We start from the raw sequence: 21,133 nt of genomic DNA, 5'->3' as shown, positions 1-21,133 counted from the left end.
TCCCGAACCTTGTCCCGGAGCAGAAAGAAAGAACAGTTGAGGGTCTCACGGGGAGTGTTTGTTGGCGAGTTAAGGGACAGCTATACTCCAGGAGAAGGAGGGGGACTGCTGGATGGGGTTTCCCTGATTGGGCAGCCCCCATTACTGCTAGGTTCCCTCCCAGAGCCACCGGCTCGGACGCGGAGACCACGCCATCTTGAAGGGGAAAGTGGATGTTATCGGAACCCTGAAAATCTACAACTGCGGCATCCACCGAACAGCTGCGAACCCAGACAACCGGTCCCCAATTGGCGCAAACACACGGATTCAGAGGAGCTCTACACTCCACCATGGAAAGGTCATATTTTGCCTGGGATAAGGTGAAGTCTCTGGTCTAGGCGGAAGAGAGAAATGCGTGCATTGTGGGAGCTGGAGGACCAGGGGAAGTCTACACCTAGAAAAATCCGTGGCTGTTGGGGCTGGCGTGATCCGTGAATGTGGAAGGGGGTTCTCAGAGCTGCTAACAGAAGGGATCTCTAAAAAGAAACCCATTTTGATCTGACGCAAAAGGACAGCCTAAAAATTTTAAAAGTGTGCCGGCTGCTGAGACCCAAGGGAGAAAAGGGGACTGTGCAGACTTGCGCGCAGCCCCGTTGTTCGCACACTTGGGCTTTTTCCTCTTCAAATCCTTGCTTCTGATTACTAAGCCCAATACATAGTATCACCCATTGGGGAAACCCTGGGGGACTGCAGGGGAAAGTTGTTTATCTGGAACCTGGGGATCAGAGCGGGGAGTGACCATCGGAGAGCCAGCTCTGGGGCAGCCCACTCCCACAAGCCAGTATTGAGTGCCACAGGGAAAGCAGGATCTAAGTACAGGCTAGAGAGAACCTATAGACCTATAAGTCCATCCAGAAACACTGCCACCCAGGGGCTGAATCACAAATTGACTCTTGTGTAATCACAAATAAAGGAATACAAGAAATTAAGACACTGACTGCTTAAAAATCAGGACTGACAACACTGAGGAGCAGTGGAATTCAGGGAACTGCAATACTGTCCTGACAAGGAAACAGGCATGCCAAACAGAACAGTAGGGGGGGTGAATGACCTTCACTACTGCACATTTTTATTTTTATTTTTTTATTTTTTTCATCTTTTACTTAAGAAACTATTTTTTTTCTTTTTTCCTAACTTGATTTTACCTTTCTAATTATTATATTTTCATTTTCAATCAGTATTATTACTACTAATATTTTACTTTTTCTGAAAAACTGTCATTTTATTTTCTCTTTATTTTGGGATTAGTGTTCTACATTCTATTTTCATCTTTCCTTTAGCATCATTTAACTCTACTCAACTCTACCTTTATGCCATCACTCTCTTCCTAACATTTCCACTTTTGGTGTACTGTTTCTCTTACCCTTTTCCTGCTTTAGATTTTCCCTATTCTTTCTTTTTACCCCCTGTGAAAATTTCACCATACTTATATATCTAATTTCCAATCCCCTGCTCCAAGTCCATACACACCTCCTCTTTTCTGTCTTAACTATCCAAAAAATCAATTTTCTCTGTACTTTTGTTGTTGTTGGCTTGAAAGTTGATTATATCGATTTTTATGCATTTTGTGAGATTATATTGCTTATTCTTTTTTTTGTTTTGTATTTTTTTTGCTTTGTTTTTGTTTCTTTTTTTATTTTGTTTTCCCTTGCCTCACTTGATATTAGTTGTTGTTTGGAGTTTGTATTCATCTCCAGGTACTTGTTACTGGCATTTGCCTGGATTAGTCGCTGTGCTATTGGAGTTTTCTCCCCATATATATAATTTGTTCCCCTTTTCTTTCTTATTCGCTTTCTTTTCTCTCACTTTTTTTTTCCTTTTCCCAATTTCATTTTGGCACTCCTTTTTATTCCCCTCTTCTTTCTCTCCTATACACTATTTGCCTTTCTCTGGTGGTCACCTTTATTGGAGGTTATTAATATCATGAATATATTTTTGTTCTGTGCCTTGTGTGTTGTACCTGGTTGTGTTGTATGTTGTGCCTTTAAATCAACGCAGGAGAGAGAGAATTACATAACCAGACATCCGGAGAAGAGAGACAATGGGGAGACAAATAAACAGCCCACATATGAAAGAAAAGCAGACATCACCAGAAAAGAAAGTAAACGAAATGGAGCAAGCAACCTGTCAGAGAAAGAATTCAGAGAAATGGTCATAAGGTGGCTGAAAAGATTGTAAGACAAAATCAACAATATGAGTAAGAACCAAGAGGAAATGAAGAAGAACCAAGAAGAAATGAAAAATGACATCGCTGCTGTAAAGAACTCAATAGAAAGCATCAACATTAGATTAGGAGAAGCAGAGGACTGCATCAGTGAGCTAGAAGACAAGGTGGGGAAAAATACCCAAGTAGAGCAGCTTCTAGAAAAAAATTAAAAAGCAGGAGGAGAGCCTAAGGGAACTTTGAGACAACACGCAACAAAACAACATCCACATAATAGGGGTGCTATAAGAAGAGGAAACTGAGCAAGGAATAGAAAACATGTTTGAAGAAATAATGACAGAAAACTTCCCTGATATAGGGAAGAAAAAACCCACACAAATCCAAGAAGCTCACAGCGTCTCAAACAAAATGAACCCCAAAAGACCAATAGCAAGGCACATTATAATTAAATTGGAAAACACCAAAGACAAAGTAAGAATCTTAAAGGCGGCCAGAGAGAGACAGAAAGTTACATACAAAGATCCCCCATCAGACTTCCGACAGATTTCTCAACAGAAACACATCAGGCCAGAAGGGAATGGAATGAAATATACAAAGTCATGCAAAGGAAGGGTCTGAATTCAAGAATACTGTACCCAGCAAGGCTATCAATCAAATTTGAAGGTGAAATCAGGAACTTAACAGACAAAGAAAGACTAAGGGAGTTTATTACCACCAAACCAGCAATGCAAGAAATGCTAAAGGGTCTGCTGTAAAAAAAAAAAGAAATAAGAAGCAAAGAAGGTACACAGGGGTAAAGAATAAAAAAGGCAACAAATAAGTAACTATCAATAATAACTTTAAATGTAAATGGACTAAATGCCCCAACCAAAAGATATAGGGTAACAGATTGGATAAGAAAACAAGATCCATATGTCAGCTGTCTACAAGAAACCCACCTCAGAAAAAAAGACACACACAGACTGAGAGTGAAGGGATGGAAAAGATTTTCCAGGCGAATGGAAATGGAAAAAAAGCTGGGGTAGCAATACTAATATCTGACAAATTAGACCTCAAAGTGAAGGACATAACAAGAGATAAGGAAGGCCACTTCATAATACTAAAGGGGGAAATCCAACAAGAAGAAATAACTCTGGTAAGCATATACACACCCAATACAGGAGCACCGACATACATAAAAAAAAATTCCTGGAGGATATCAAGGGAGAGATTAATAGCAATACAATCATAGTAGGAGACTTTAATACCCCACAATCACCATTGGACAAATCCTCTAAACAAAAAATCAGCAAAGAAACATCAATCCTAAATGACTCACTACACCAGAAGGAATTGACATCTTCAGAACATTTCACCCCAATGACACAGAATATACATTCTTCTCAAGTGCACATGGGTCATTTTCAAAGATAGACCATATGCTGGGTCACAGGCAAACTTTCTTCAAAGTCAAGAAGATAGAAATTATATCAAGCATCTTCTCAGATCACAGTGGCATAAAACTGGAAATCAACTACAATAAAAACAATCCAAAAAAATCAAACACATGAAGACTAAACAGCATGTTATTAAACAAGGACTGGGTCACCAGAAATATCAAGGAAGAAATAAAAAACATCATGGCAACAAATGACAATGAAAACACATCAATCCAAAATCTATGGGACACAGCGAAAGCAGTCTTGAGAGGGAAGTTCATAGCTCTACAAGCCTACTGCAAAAAAACAACAAACAATGGTAATAAATTACCTAAACCTACAAAACAAAGAGTTAGAAAGAGAGCAACAAGAAAAGCCAAGTGTAAGCAGAAGGAAGGAAATTATAAGATCTGAGAAGAGATAAACGACATAGAGACCAAAGAAACAATACAAAAGGTCAACAAAACCAAGAGCTGGTTCTTTGAAAGGATAAACAAGATTGATGAACATCTAGCCAGGCTCACCAAGAAGCAAAGAGAGAGGACCCAAATAAACAAAATCAGAGATGAAAGAGGTGAAATAACAGACCCCAACAAAATACAAAGTATTGTTAAAACATACTATGAACAACTCTATTCCAACAAACTGGACGACCTGGAGGAAATGGACATATTCTTAGAAAAATATAACCTTCGAAAACTGAATCAGGAAGAATCTAAATATCTCAATAGGCCAATAACTATGGAAGAAATTGAAGAAGTCATCAAAAAGCTTCCAGCAAACAAAAGCCCAAGGCCAGAAAGCTTCACAGGAGAGTTTTATGAAGCATTCAACGAAGAACTAAAACCTATCCTCCTCAGACTATTCCAAAAAATTCAAGTGGAAGGAACACTTTCAAGCTCATTCTATGTAGCCAGAATCACCCTAATACCAAAACGAGATAAAGACAACACAATGAAAGAGAATTAGTAGGCAAATATCCCTCATGAACATAGATGCCAAAATCCTCAACAAAATTCTAGCAAATAGGATCCAGCAGTACATCGGAAAGATCATACACCATGACCAAGTAGGATTTATCCCGGGGATGCAAGGATGGTACAATATCCGCAAATCAATAAAAGTGATACATCACATAAACATATTGAGAGATAAAAATCACATAGTCATATCAATTGATGCAGAAAAAGCATGTGACAAAATCCAACATCTTTTCTTGATAAAAACTCTCAACAAGGTGGGAATAAAAGGATCATACCTCAACATAATAAAAGCTATATATGATAAACACACAGCAAACATCATACTTAATGGGCAAAAACTAAAATCATTTCCCTTAAGATCCGGAACAAGACAGGGATGCCCACTCTCACCACTCCTGTTTGACATAGTACTGGAAGTTTTAGCCATTGCAATTAGACAAGAAGAAGAAATAAAAGGTATCCAAATGGGAAAAGAAGAAGTAAAACTGTCCTTATTTGCAGATGAGATTATATTGTACATAAAACCCTTAAATACTCCATCAAAAAACTAATAGACTTAATAAATGAATTTGGCAGTGTAGCAGGTACAATATTAACGCCAAGAAATCTATGGCCTTTCTATACACCAATAGTGAACTTACAGAAAGAGAGACTAAAAAGGCAATCCCATTTACCATCACACAGAAAAAATTAAGATACCTAGGAATAAACTGAACTAAGGAGGTAAAAGGCCTATACAGGAAAACTACAGGACACTGAAAAAATAGAAAGAGGAAGATGTAAACAGATGGAAGAACATACCATGTTCTTGGAATGGTAGAATCAACATCATTAAAATGTCAATACTACCCAAAGTAATATATAGTTTCAATGTCCTCGCCATTAAAATACCAACAGCATATTTCACAGACTTAGAAAGAACTCTCCAAAAATTCATCTGGAATAAAAAAAAAAAAAAAAAAAAGGCCCCGAATAACCACAGCAATCCTGAGAAAGAAGAATCAAGTAGGTGGGATCTCAATACCATATTTCAAGCTGTATTATAAAGCCACTGTGCACAAAACAGCCTGGTACTGGCACAACAACAGACATATAGACCAATGGAATAGAATAGAGAATCCAGATATCTACCCAAACCACTATGCTCAATTTATATTCGACAAAGGAGGCATGAACATACAATGGATTCAAGACGGTCTCTTCAACAAATTGTATTTGGAAAATTGGACAGATACCTGCAAAAAAATGAAACTAGACCACCAACTTACACCATACACAAAAATAAACTCAAAATGGTACAGCACTTAAATATAAGACGGGAAATTATAAAAATACTAGAGGAATCCACAGGCAGCAAAATCTCAGACATATGCCAAAAGAACTTCTTTACTGATACTGCTCCTAGGGCAATGGAAGCTAAAGAGAAAATAAACAAATGGGCTACATAAAAATAAAAAACTTTTTCACAGGAAAAGAAACCATCAACAAAACAAGAAAGCTCACTGTATGGGAGAACATATTTGCAAATGTTATCACTGATAAAGTTTAATCTCCAACATCTACAGGCAGCTTATACAACTTAATAAAAAGAAGATAAATGATCCAATAAAAAAATGAGCGACGGACCTAAATAGAATCTTTTCAAAAGAACACAGAAGGAAGGCCAAGAGACACATGAAAACATGCTCAATGTCACTAATTATCTGAGAGATGCAAATCAAAACAACAATGCGGTACCATCTCACACCTGTCAGAATGGCTATCATCAACAAATCAACAAAGGACAAGTGTTGGCGAGGATGCGGAGAAAAAGGAACCCTTGTGCACTGCTGGTGGGAATGCATACTGGTGCAGCCACTGTGGAGAACAGTATGGAGTTTCCTCAAAAATCTGAAAATGGAACTCCCATTTGACCCAGTAATCCCCCTCCTAGGAATATACCCTAAGAAACTGGAAACACCAATCAGAAAGGATATATGCACCCCTATGTTCATAGAAGCACAATTTACAATAGCTAAGATCTGGAAACAGCCTAGGTACCAATCAGCAGATGACTGGATCAGAAAACTATGGTACATCTACACAATGGAATACTATGCTGCCATAAAAAAGAAGGAATTTTTACCATTTGCAGCAACCTGGATTGAACTGGATAGCATTATGGTAAGTGAAATAAGCCAGTCAATGACAGAAAAATACCTCATGATCTCACTCATTTGTGGATAATAAAGAACATTATAAACTGATGAACAAAAAGATAGATACAGAGGCAGTAAAGCATCAAACAGACTGTCAAATTACAGTGTGAAAGTTAGGGAGAGGTGGGGGTGATAAGAGATCAACTGAAGGACTTATATGCATGCATATAAGCCTAACCAATGGACGCAAAACACTGGGTTGTGAGGGCATTTATGGGAGTGGGGGGGGGGTGCAATGGTAAGATATGTACAGATATAATACCTTAATAAAAAATGGAAAAAAAATACTGATGAAATTGAAGCAGCAATCAAAATCACTTCCACAAATAAAAGCCCTGAGTCGGATGGCTTTACAGAGGGGTTTTACACAACATTCAGAGAAGAACTAAAACCTACCCTCCTCAGACTATTCCAAAAAATTCAAGATGAAGGCATACTTCCAAGCTCTTTCTATATACCTAGCATTACCCTAATCCAAAAATCAGATAAGGACACTATAAAGAATAAGAATTCCAGGCCAATATACCTGATGAACATAGATGCTAAAATCTTCAACAAAATTCTAGGAAATTGGAATTGGCATTACATTAGAAAGATCATACACCATGACCAAGTGGGATTTATTCTGGGGATTCAAGGATGATACAATATCCACAAATCAATAAATGTGATACATCACATAAGCAAAATGAAAGAAAAAAACCACACGATCATATCAATTGATGCAGAAAACGCATTCGACAAAATATATCACACTTTTTGGTTAAAAAAAACCTCTCAGCATAGTCAGAAGAAAGAGATTATACCTCAAAATTATAAAAGACTTGTATGAAAAAACTATAGCCAACATCATACATAATGGGCAAATAGTAAAACCATATCCCCTAAGAACAGAAACAAGACAGGAATGCCCAGTTACACCACTCCTGTTTGACATAATAATGGAAGTGCTAGCCATAGAGTTCAGACAAGAAGAACTAAAAGGCATCCAAATTGGAAAGGAGGACATAAAACTGTCATTGTTCGCAGATGACATGATATTGTACATAGAAAAACATAAAGACTACATCAAAAACTACTAGATTTAATAAATGAGTGTAGCAATGAAGAAAGATACAAAATTAAACACATAAATCTATGGTCTTTTTATACATCAACAATGAACTCTCAGGAAGAGAAAACAAGAAACAATCCCATTTACCACTGCAACAACAAAAAAATAAGATATTTATGAATAAACTTATCAAATGATGTAAAAGACCTGTACTCAGAAAACTACATCACATTGAAAAAAGAAATTGAAGTCATAGACAAGTGGAAGAATATACCATGTTTGTGAATTGGGATAATTAATATCATGAAAATGCCAATATTACCCAAAGCAATGTATTGATTCAATACAATCCTTATTAAAATAGCAACAGCATACTTCCAAGACCTAGAACAAACTCCAAAAATTCATCAGGAATAAAAGGAGACCCCGACGAGAAAAGATGGTGACCAGCAGGAAGGTAGGGAGAGAGAGAGTGTGAGTGAGGAACCCACAGAGGAGAGTGTAGACATGTGTGGTGTGTGTGTGTGTATGAGCTAGGGTCAGTGGGATTCTGCAGGACTTCCAAGGGGCTGCCTAACCGGGCAGTCCTAGAAGGTGGAGCCCCACGCACAAAGCGGACACTTCTCAACGGCAGGTGCGGATGCGGACACCACGCCATCTTGAGAAACAGAGCTGCCTGAGACTAGGATCCTGGCTTCAGACACAAACCAGGGCCCTGCAGCCACTGGGGACAGAGAACTGCTATCCCAGCTTCAGACCAACAGACAACAAGAATCCAGACTTCCCGGCAGCAGATTTCCGTGAGTCAAAGAGCCTATCCCCCTCCCTGTAGGCTCCTGGATAGCGCCATAGTAACTGATAGACTCGCCCCTTGCCCAAGCTGCAGAGCACACGTGCAGGGACCAGCTCCCCTTCAGGGAATTTAACCCACAGGACACAGCTCCCCTACGGGGAATCTGAGAGCTCGGCGCACCCAGGCAGCTCCCCTTCAGGAATTTGAGAGAGTGCGAAGCCCTAGCTGGTTTGGCTCAGTAAAGAGAGCATACACAGGATACAGCTCCCCTTCAGGGAATTTGGCACGCTGGACACAGCTGCCTGGGATCCCTGACTCACAGCGCATTCACACTAAGAGCCAGTGACTCCAATTTTTGGTGCATGCACACACAGGGACCCTGATTCTCAATGAGAAACCGCACGAGGCAACAGAGACTCTGACACTCGATTCTTGATGCAGACACAGGGAAATTCTGACTCCTGGCACATGCTAAGGATCTAATTTTCGGCACATACCAACAGTGTGGTGCAGACAGGGCCCCTGATTCTAAGTGTGCACATGAGACCATACGGAACACCAGGGACACTGACCCTGGACAAGCCTGGTTCCCACCAACCAACGGCAGCCACACGTCCTAGTGTCGAACTACTTCAGTGAAACTTGGGTGGAGCGAAGTCCCCACAGCACATGTCCCAGGTCCATGCAAACTGAAGCTTGAGCTTTCTGGTGATAGCCAGAATTGGCAGATGAAATAATTCACAGAGGAAAGAAAATGAGGAGTCGCCAAGAAAGAAAATCAGTGAAACTGAAGCTTGCAACATGACCGAAAAAGAGTTCAGAGTAATGGTCATGGAATTTATACATCGGATGGATGAGAAAATCAACAACTTATGCAAGATCAGGAAGAAAAGTGATATAGCTACAATCAAAAACACCATGGAAAGTTTCAACAGTAGACTAGAAGAAGCAGAGGACCGAATTAGTGAGTTAGAAGATCAGGTACAGAAACAAGCTCAATCTGAACAGCAATTGGAGAAAAAAAATAAAAAGCAGGAGGAAAGCCTAAGGGAGCTTCAGGACAACATGAAACGAAGTAACATGCGGATAATAGGGCTGCCAGAAGGACAGAAGAACAGCAGGGATTAGAAAATCTATTTGAAGAAATAATGACAGAAAACTTCACGGATATGGGAAAGATAAAAGTTACACAAGTACAGAAAGTCCCAAGCAGGATCAACCCCAAATGACCCACACCAAGACATGTCATAATTTCAATGGCAAATATAAATGATAGAGAATCTTAAAGGCGGCAAGAGAGAGACAGAGAGTTACCTACATAGGAACACCCATCAGATTGTCAAATGATTACTAAACAGAAACACAACAAGCTAGAAGAGAATGGAAGGAGGTATACAAAATGTTGCAAAGCAAAGGACTGAATCCAAGAATACTATATCCAGCAAGGCTATCAATCAAAATTGAAGGGGAAATCCGGTGCTTTGAAGACAAAAAAAGGCTCAGGGAGTTTATCACCACCAAACCAGCAATGCAAGCAATGCTAAAGGGAATATTGTAAAAAGAAGAAATAAACAGGTAAGAAGGAATACAAATACAAAAATAGATATGACTATAAACAAATACCTTTCAGTAATAACTTTAAATGTAAATGGACTAAATGCTCCAATCAAAAGACATAGAGTGGCTGAATGGATAAAAAAACATGACCCATATATATGCTGTCTACAAGACACCCACCACAGAACAAGACACTCACACAGATTGAAAGTGAAGGGATGGAAAAATATCTTTCAGGAAAATGGAAAAGAAAAAAAAAAGCTGGGGTAGCAATACTTATATCTGACAAAATAGACCTCAAAGTAAATTCCATAACAAGAGATAAGGAAGGCCAATTCATAATACCAAAGGGAAAAATCCAACAAGAAGAAATGATTCTGGTAAACATATACGCACCCAATATAGTAGCACCCAAATACATAAAAAAAAAACTCCTGGAGGATATCAAGGGAGAGATTAATAGCAATACAATCATAGTAGGAGACTTTAATACCCCACTATCACCATTGGACAAATCCTCTAAACAAAAAATCAGCAAAGAAACATCAATCCTAAATGACTCACTAGACCAGATGGAATTACTTGACATCTTCAGAATATTTCACCCCAAAGCCACAGAATATACATTCTTTTCAAGTGCACATGGGTCATTTTCAAAGATAGACCATATGCTGGGTCACAGGCAAAGTCTCTTCAAATTCAAGAAGATAGAAATTATATCAAGCATCTTCTCAGATCACTGTGGCATAAAACTGGAAATCAACTACAATAAATACAATCCAAAGAAATCAAACACATGGAGACTAAACAGCATGCTATTAAACAAGGACTGGTTCACCAGAGAGATCAAGGAAGAAATAAAAAAACATCATGGCAACAAATGACAATGAAAACACAACAATCCAAAATCTATGGGACACAGCAAATGCAGTCTTGAGAGGGAAGTTCATAGCTCCACAAGCCTATTGCAAAAAACAAGAAACAATGGTAATAAATTACCTAACCCTACAACTCAAAGAGTTAGAAAAAGAGCAGAAAGAAAAGCCCAGTTTAACCAGAAGGAAGAAAATAACAAAGATCAGAGTGGAGATAAACGACATAGAGACCAAAGAAACAATACAAAAGATCAACAAAACCAAAAGCTGATTCTTTGAAAGGATAAACAAGATTGATGGACCTCTAGCCAGGCTCACCAAGAAGCAAAGAGAGAGGACCCAAATAAACAAAATCAGAAATAAAAGAGGTGAAATAACAACAGACCACGCTGAGATACAAAGGATTGTTACAAAATACTACGAACAACTCTATTCCAACAAACTGGACGACCTGGAGGAAATGGACATATTCCTAGAAAAATATAACCTTCCAAAAATCAATCAGGAAGAATCTAAACAGCTCAATAGGCCAGTAACTATGGATGAAGTTGAAGCAGTCATCAAAAAGCTTCCGGCAAACAAAAGCCCGGGGCCTGACGGCTTCACAGAAGAGTTTTATCAAACATTCAAGGAAGAATTAAAACCTATCCTCCTCAGACTATTCCAAAAAATTCAAGAGGAAGGAACACTTCCAAGCTCCTTCTAAGAAGCCAGCATCACCCTAATACCAAAACCAAATAAAGATAACACAATTAAAGAGAATTACAGACCAATATCCCTCATGAACATAGATGCCAAAATCCTCAACAAAATTCTAGCAAATTGGCTCCAGCAGTACATCAGAAAGATCATACACCATGACCAAGTAGGATTTTTCCCAGGAATGCAAGGATGGTATAATATCCGCAAATCAATGAACGTGATATCTCACATAAACAAATTGAGAGATAAAAATCACATAGTCATATCAATTGATGCAGAAAAAGCATTTGACAAAATCCAACATCCTTTCTTGATAAAAACTCTCAACAACGTGGGAATAGAAGGATCATACCTCAACATAATAAAAGCTATATATGATAAACCCACAGCAAACATCACACTCAATGGACAAAAACTAAAAACATTTCCCCTAAGAACAGGAACAAGACAGGAATGCCCACTCTCACCACTCCTGTTCAACATAGTACTGGAAGTATTAGCCATTGCAATTAGACAAGAAGAAATACAAGGCATCCAATTTGGAAAAGAACAAATAAAGCTGTCTTTATTTGCAGACGACATGTTATTGTACATAAAAAATCCAAAAGACTCAGTCAAAAAACTAACAGACTTAATAAATGAATTTGGCAATGTAGCAGGATACAAAATTAATGCCAAGAAATCTATGGCCTTTCTATACACCAATAGTGAACTTAAAGAAAGAGAGACTAAAAAGGCAATCCCATTTACCATCACACCGAAAAAATTAAGATACGTAGGAATAAACTTAACTAAAGAGGTAAAAGACCTATATGCGGAAAACTACAGGACACTGAAAAAAGAGATAGAGGAAGATATAAACAGATGGAAGAACATACCATGTTCATGGATTGGTAGAATCAACATCATTAAAATGTCCATACTACCCTTAGCAATCTATAGATTCAATGCACTTCCCATTAAAATACAAATGGCATATTTCAAAGACCTTGAAAGTACTCTCCAAAAATTCATCTGGAGTAAAAAAAGACCCCGAATAGCCACATCAATCCTGAGAAAGAAGAATAACGTAGGAGGGATCTCAATACCAGATTTCAAGCTGTATTACAAAGCCACTATTCTCAAAACAGCCTGGTACTGGCACAAGAACAGACATATAGATCAATGGAATAGAATAGAGAATCCAGATATTGACCCAAACCACTATGCTCAATTAATATTTGACAAAGGAGGCATGAACATACAATGGAATCAAGACAGTCTCTTCAATAAATGGTTTTGGAAAAATTGGACAGATACATGCAAAAAAATGAAGCTAGATCACCAACTTACACCATACACAAAAATAAACTCAAAATGGATACGGGACTTAAACGTAAGACGGGAAACCATAAAAATACTAGAGGAATCCACAGGCAGCAAAATCTCAGACATATGCCAAAAGAACTTCTTCACCGATACTGCCCCTAGGGCAATGGAAGCTAAAGAGAAAATAAACAAATGGGACTACATCAAAATAAAAAGCTTTTTTACAGCAAAAGAAACTATCAACAAAACAACAAGAAAGTCCACTGTATGGGAGAACATATTTGCAAATGTTATCACTGATAAAGGTTTAATCTCCAACATCTACAGGCAGCTTATACAACTTAATAAAAAGAAGATAAATGATCCAATAAAAAAATGAGCGACGGACCTAAATAGAATCTTTTCAAAAGAACACAGAAGGAAGGCCAAGAGACACATGAAAACATGCTCAATGTCACTAATTATCTGAGAGATGCAAATCAAAACAACAATGCGGTACCATCTCACACCTGTCAGAATGGCTATCATCAACAAATCAACAAAGGACAAGTGTTGGCGAGGATGCAGAGAAAAAGGAACCCTTGTGCACTGCTGGTGGGAATGCATACTGGTGCAGCCACTGTGGAGAACAGTATGGAGTTTCCTCAAAAATCTGAAAATGGAACTCCCATTTGACCCAGTAATCCCCCTCCTAGGAATATACCCTAAGAAACTGGAAACACCAATCAGAAAGGATATATGCACCCCTATGTTCATAGAAGCACAATTTACAATAGCTAAGATCTGGAAACAGCCTAGGTACCAATCAGCAGATGACTGGATCAGAAAACTATGGTACATCTACACAATGGAATACTATGCTGCCATAAAAAAAGAAATTCTTACCGTTTGCAGTAACCTGGATGGAATTGGAGAACATTATGCTGAGTGAAATAAGCCAGTCAATGAAAGAAAAATACCACATGATCTCACTCATTTATGGATAATAAAGAACATTATAAACTGTTGAACAAAAAGATAGATACAGAGGCAGTAAAGAATCAAACAGTCTGTCAAATTACAGCAGGAAGGTTAGGGAGAGGTGGGGAAGATAAGAGACCAATCGAAGGACTTGTATGCATGCATATAAGCATAACCAATGGACACAAAACTCTGGGGGGTGAGGGCATATATGGGAGTGGGGTGGGGGAGGGTAATGGTAAGATATGTACACATATAATACCTTAAAATCATTGAAAAAAAATAAAATAAAAAAAGACCCCGAATAGCTGCAACAATCTTGAGAAAGAAGAACAATGTTAGAGGGATCACAATATCAGATATTAAGCAATACTACAAAGCCACTGTTCTCAAAACTGCCTGGTACTAGCAAAAGAAGAGACATATAGAACAGTGGAGGAGAACAGAGAATCGAAAAATTGACACAAGCCATTAAGCTCAATTAATATTTGAAAAAGAGGCAAGAGCATACCCTGCAGTCAAGACAGTCTCTTCAATAAATGGTGTTGGGAGAATTGGACAAATATTTGCAAAAAAAAATGAAACTATACCACCAACTTACACCATACACAAGAATAAACTCAAAATGGATAAAGGACTTAAACATAAGGTGTGAAAGCATAAAAATCTTAGAAGAAGCCATAGGCACCAAAATATCAGACATTTGTCGTAGCAATATCTTTACCAATCCAGCTCCCAGGGCAGTAATCGGCAAACTCATTAGTCAACAGAGCCAAATATCAACAGTACAACGATTGAAATTTCTTTTGAGAGCCAAATTTTTTAAACTTAAACTTCTTCTAACGCCACTTCTTCAAAATAGACTCGCCCAGACCGTGGTATTTTGTGGAAAAGCCACACTAAAGGGGCCAAAGAGCCACATGTGGCTTACGAGCCACAGTTTGCTGACCATGGTCCTAGGGCAATGAAAACTAAGGAGAAAATAAACAAATGGGACTACATCAAAATAAAAGGCTTCTGCACAGCAAAGAAACAATAAACAAAACAACAGGAAAGCCCATTGCATGAGAATATATTTTCCAATATTATCTCTGATAAGGGTTTAATTTCCAAAGTTTATAGGGAACTCATATAACTTAACCAAAGAAGATAAACAATCGAATAAAAAAATGGGCAAAACACCTAAATAGACACTTTTCAAAAGAGGACATACAGAAGGCCAAGAGACATATGAAAACATGCTCAAAGTCACTGATCATCTGAGAGATGCAAGTCAAAACAACAATGAGGTACTATCTCACACCTGTCAGAATGGCTATCATCCATAAATCAATAAACAAGTGCTGGAGAGGATGTGGAGAAAAAGGAATCCTCCTTCACTGCTGGTGGGAATGCAGAATTGTGCAGCCTCTGTGGAAAACAGTATGGCTTTTCCTCAAAAAATTAAAAATGGAACTGACATTTGACCCAGTAATCTCACATTTAGGAATATATCCCAAGAAAACAGAAACACCAATCAGAAAGGATGTATTGACCCCTATGTTCATAGCAGCACAATTTATAATAGCTGAGATTTGGAAACAAACTAAATACCCATCATCAGATGAGTGGACTATGGTACATCTACACAATGGAATACTATGCAGCTGCAAAAAAGAAGGTATTCTTACCATTTGCACCAATATGGATGGAACTGGAGAGCATTATGCTAAGTGAAATAAGCCAGGCAGTTAAAAACAAATACTACATGATCTCACTCATTTCTGGAATATAAAGAACATTATAAACTGATGAACAAAAGTAGATACAGAGGCAAAGAAGCATCGAACAGATTGTCAAACTATAGCGGGAAGGCGGGGGCAGATTGGGGGTGGTGGTAAGAGATCAACTGAAGGACTTGTATGCATGCATATAAGCATAACCAATGGACATAAGACACAGTGTGTGTGGGGGGTGGGGGTGGGGGGTGAGGGCATGTGCAGGGCGGTAGGGGAGGCCAGGAGGAGGTCAATGGGGAAAAAAGGAGACATATGTACTACTATTTGTAATACTTTAAACAATAAAATAAAATTTAAAAAACAAAAAACAAAGAGGGAAAAAAAATACCAAGAGTATATTTCACAGACGTAGAACAAATGCTCTAAAAATTTATATGGAAGAAGAAAAATACCCCAAATAGCTGCAGCAATATTGAGAAAGAATAACAAAGTTGGAGGGATCACTATACCCGATATCAAGCTATATTACAAAGCCACTGTTCTCAAAACAGCCTGGTACTGGCAAAAGAGCAGACATATACACCAATGGAACAGAACAGAGAACACATAAATCGACCCAAGCCTTTATGCTCAATCCAAATTTGACAAAGGAGGCCAGAGCAAACAATGGAGTCAAGACAGTCTCTTCAATAAATTGTGCTGGGAAATTTAGTCAGATACATGTAAAAAAATGAAACTAGATCACCAACTAACACCATACATAAAAATAAAGTCAAAATGGATAAAAGACTTAAATCTCAGATGGGAAACCATGAAAATCTTAGAAAAATCCATAGGCAGCAAAATCTCAGACATCTCTTGAAACAATATGTTTATCGATACATGTCCTAGGACATGTAAACTAAGAAGAAAACAAACAAATGGGACTACATCAAAATAAAGTGCTTCTTCATAGCAAAAGAAACCATCAAATAAATAACAAGAGAGTCCACTGCATGGGAAAACATATTTGCTAATGATACATCTGATAAGGGGTTGACCTCTAAAATTTATTGGGAACTCAAACAACTTAACAAAAGGAAGATAAACAATACAATTAAAAAATGGACAAAGAACCTAAATACACACTTCTCCAAACTGGACATAAAGAAGGCTAAGAGACATATGAAAACATGTTCAAAGTCACTAATCATCCGAGAGATGCAAATCAAACACAACTATGAAGTACCACTTCACACTTGTCAGAATGGCTATCGTCAACAAGTCAAAAAATGACAAATGTTGGCAAGGTTGTGGAGAAAAGTGAAGCCTGGTACACTGCTGGTAGGAATGTAGACTGGTGCAGCCACTGTGGAAAACAGTATGAAGTTTTCTCAAAAAATTAAAAATGAAACTCCCATTTGACTCAGTGGTCCCACTTCTAGGAATATATCCCAAGAAATCTGAAACATCAATCAGAAAGAATATATGCAGCCCTATGCTCATAGTAGTGCAATTTACAATAGCTAAGATTTGGGAACAGCCTAATTGCCCATAAGCCGATGAGTGGATTAAAAAACTGTGGTACATGTACAAAATGGAATACTACACCGCTGTAAAAGAGAAAGAACTCTTTCCATTTGCAACAGCATGGATGAACCTGGAGAGCATCATGCTGAGTGAAATAAGCCCACCAGAGAAAGATAAGTATCACATGATCTCACTCATACATGGGATATAATGATCAACATAAATCGATGAACAAAAATAGCGCCAGAGACAAGGTAGCACTGAACAGATCATCCAACATCAGAGTGAAGGCAGTGGAGGAGGGGTTAGAGATCAACCAAAGGACTTGTATGCATGCATATTAGCATAACCAAAGTCCACAGACACTGGGTAGGTGTTGGTGGGGACTTGCCCTCGAGGGGATGGGAGTGGCTATGGGGTGTCATTTGGGGGAAAAAGAGACATATATAATACTTTAAACAATAAAAAAGAAAAAAAGACAAGATGGGAGTGAGAAATTGAGAGGACTATAGTAAATATATAGGAACTGTGATGATGAAAGACTTAGAAGCCCTCTGTGGAGCCCTTACTCCATGCCTTGAAGAGGGGATGATTTGAACAAAAAGACAATATACCTAAGAAAACAGTGAACCAAGAGAGAGCCTAGGGTCACTATGGACAACTGAGTGGTTATCTGTACTTTTCTCCATCATAATTCTTGGTAACTTTCAATTTTTGTCCTATAGCCTAAAGACCACTAACAATATGTTCTCCTCTACCTCTTGGTAAGCTTCCTGAAAACCATCATCCTTAACATTCCACTTACCTCAGTGTATTCCTGGAAAGTTGCTCAAAGTATAAACTTTCATGTAATTAATTCACTTTTAGATAGAAAAAAAATAACAGTGCTAACCAATACAATTCATAACACCCTCTTACCTTTTTCTGCTGGGCTCAAAACAGTGACTGTGAAAAGAGAGAAAAAGATAAAAATTATTAATATTTCAAAACATTATTTTTCTAATCCATTTCTCCATAGCATTATTTTTAAGATAGACTGTCAATGGTACTTTAGGAAATCATCAGCCTGCTGAGATAAAGGAAGGTACGAATTACATTTCATTCTTTGCTATCTTCCTTTATCTTAAACTTTGGGTATTTAAAAATTTCTACTTATTCAACAAGTATAGGTATAAACTTGTTTAAAATAAAACAGCAAATGGAAATGCCCCAAAATTAAGAACTTAAAAATGTATAAGTTAGGAGATGATTATTCATTTTCAAAAAGTATTCACTGTAGAACATCTTCAAATACCAAGCATTTCTTGTCTATTTAGAGGTAACATCATATGGAGGTTTCATGCCAGCTCAGAAGTAGAACTATCTGGTTAAGAATCTCAGTCACACTATTTTGTGGCCCTGTGCAAAATCCTTAACTTCTCTAACAGTACCTACCTCACAAGGTTACCTGAGATTTAAATGTGTTAACACATGGAAATGCTGTTCAGCATTATATCTGGCACAAGGTAAGTGCTTAATGAACATTAATTACTAGGGGCCCGGTTCACAAACTTCGTGCACTGGGGGGGGGGGTCCCTCAGCCCAGCCTGCCCCCTCTCACAGACTGGGAGCCCTCAGGGGATGTCCTACTGCGGGAGGCGACCAGGCTGATCAGGGGAAGACACCAGTCCCATCACTCCGCTGCTCCAGCCACTGCCAGCCACCGCAGCTGCCAAGGTGTTTTCATCAACACGGACTCCAGTCCCTTCACCATGAAAAAAATGACAACTTTCTTTAGGCATTTTCAAGATGTGTCTTTCATAGGATATGACATTTCTTTCTCTCTTTTTTTTTTATCCTCACCTGAGGATATGTTTCCATTGATTTTTAGAGAATGTGGAAGAGAAAGGGAAAGACAGAGAGCCCTGACCTGGGCCCCAGCCAGGGAGGAGCCTGTAACATAGGTACATGCCCTTGATCAGAATCAAACCCGGACCCTGTGGTTGGCAGGCTGAGCCTCTATCCACTGAGCAAAACAGGCTAAGGCAGGATATGACATTTCTTAGCCCCTCCAGCAACGGACCTTCGTTTTTTCCTCCAGGAGTGTGGTGGAAAAACCCTAGATCACCTTCTTGGATTCTTATTACCCAAATTATGAAGAACACTGCAAGTGGCGGCATACAGGGAGCTTAGGCAAAGAGTGGTCAGAAAAGGTGAAAGGTGTTTACTCTCGAACTGGTTTGGCTCAGTAGATAGAGCATCGGCCTGCAGACTGAAGGGGCCCAGGTTTGATTCCTGTTAAGGGCATGTACCTTGGTTGGGAGAACATTCCCAGTAGGGAGTGTGAAGCAGGCAGCTGATCGATGTTTCTCTCTCATCGATATTTCCAACTGTCTATCCCTCTCCCCTCTTCTCTGTAAAAAATCAATAAAATATATTTTAAAAAAGAAAAGAAAAGGTGTTTCCTCTGCAGCTCACGCTCAGAGGACCCCTGAGTTGTGTCCACTGGGATAGGGCCATGTCCCGTGGCCCGGGGGGCATGCCCCCAAGGCCAGTAGCCCCGTGTTGTGTGCACCAGGCTGGGGGCATGGACCCGGTCCACCACTTGGCTCCGGGGCACCCACAAGCAGACGCAGGGTGGAAACATCCGCTGCGTCACCATGGCAACGTGGGGGATGTTCCCACCCCACCCTGAGCCACTCGGCACCTGCGCCTATAAGCCCGAAGTGGCTGGGGGCATTCTGGGATGCCAGCAACTCAAGGCCTATGCACGGGCCTACTGGCTAGGAGGATGTTCCCGGGACCCATGCCACTGGGTGCCTGCATATGCAAATTAACCCTTCATTTTTGTCGTGTTAATTTGCATACTCACTCCTGATTGGCTGGTGGGTGTCATGGAGGTATGGTCAACTTGCATCTTACTCCTTTATTAGTGTAGATTATTATATTTGAACTAAGATATCATAGAATATCAAAACAAAGGGAACTTAGCAATTATCTGATGTATCTGTGTAATTTCAAAGATGGGAAAAATGGACTAGGGTTGTATGAAATTGTTTCCTCAAGATTATAGGTCAAGTTAGCAGTAGAGTAGGGAATAGATTGCAGCCTCAAGGACTTTTACATGTAGTGTATCAACCTTTCTCAATAATTTCTTTCTGAACAATTGTTATATATACATATATTTTGTTCAGAATGTCATTTGTATAAAGTGAGGCCTATGTGTTTTTATTCACCAACATCTGTATACACTTATACTAGGTCCTAAGGTAAGATTAAATTACAAGGAAAAACCAGTTGAAGACACTACAAAGAAAGAGAATTACAGGCCAATATCCCTGATGAACACAGATGCTAAAATCCTCAACAAAACTCTAGCAAATTGGATCCAGCATTACATTAGAAAGATCATACATCATGACCAAATGGGATTTATTCCAGGGGTGCAAGCCTGGTACAATATCCGCAAATCAATAAACGTGATACATCACATAAACAAATTGAGAGACAAAAATCAATTAGTCATATCAATTCATGCAGAAAAGGCATTTGACAAAATCCAACACCATTTCCTGATTTAAAAACAAAACACAATTCTCAGCAAAGAGGGAATAGAGGGATTATACCTCAACATAATAAAAGCCTCATATGACAAAACTACAACCAACATCACATTCACGGGGGAAAAACTAAAACCAATTCCCCTTAAGAACAGGAACAAGACACTTTCACCACTCCTGTTCAACATAGTACTTGACGTGCTAGCCATAGCAGTCAGACAAGAAGAAATAAAAGGCATCCAAATTGGAAAAGAAAAAGTAAAATTGTCATTATTCAAAGATGACATGATATTGCACCTAGAAAACCATAAAGACT

At 38.8% G+C, this 21,133-nt stretch overlaps 1 protein-coding gene across 2 annotated transcripts in view; it reads right to left on the bottom strand.

The window, feature by feature from the left end:
* ZDHHC15 (zDHHC palmitoyltransferase 15) overlaps positions 1–21,133 on the bottom strand; it is a gene marked incomplete at both ends in the record, with an annotated part of 368,662 nt that overhangs the window by 315,038 nt on the left and 32,491 nt on the right. The window contains one exon of one of the 2 annotated variants that reach the window (XM_079764776.1): positions 18,197–18,223. The exons of the other annotated variant lie outside the window; for it this stretch is intronic. Coding sequence (XP_079620902.1) covers positions 18,197–18,223 — 27 coding nt within the window. The remainder of the gene's footprint in view (positions 1–18,196; positions 18,224–21,133) is intronic. 2 annotated transcript variants of the gene reach the window in all.

Source organism: Cnephaeus nilssonii, assembly GCF_951640355.1.
Source record: "Cnephaeus nilssonii genome assembly, chromosome: X".
Lineage (NCBI taxonomy): Eukaryota > Metazoa > Chordata > Mammalia > Chiroptera > Vespertilionidae > Cnephaeus > Cnephaeus nilssonii.
Note: the sequence above shows the minus strand (reverse complement) of the source record. Positions and strands in the feature narration are given on the sequence as shown.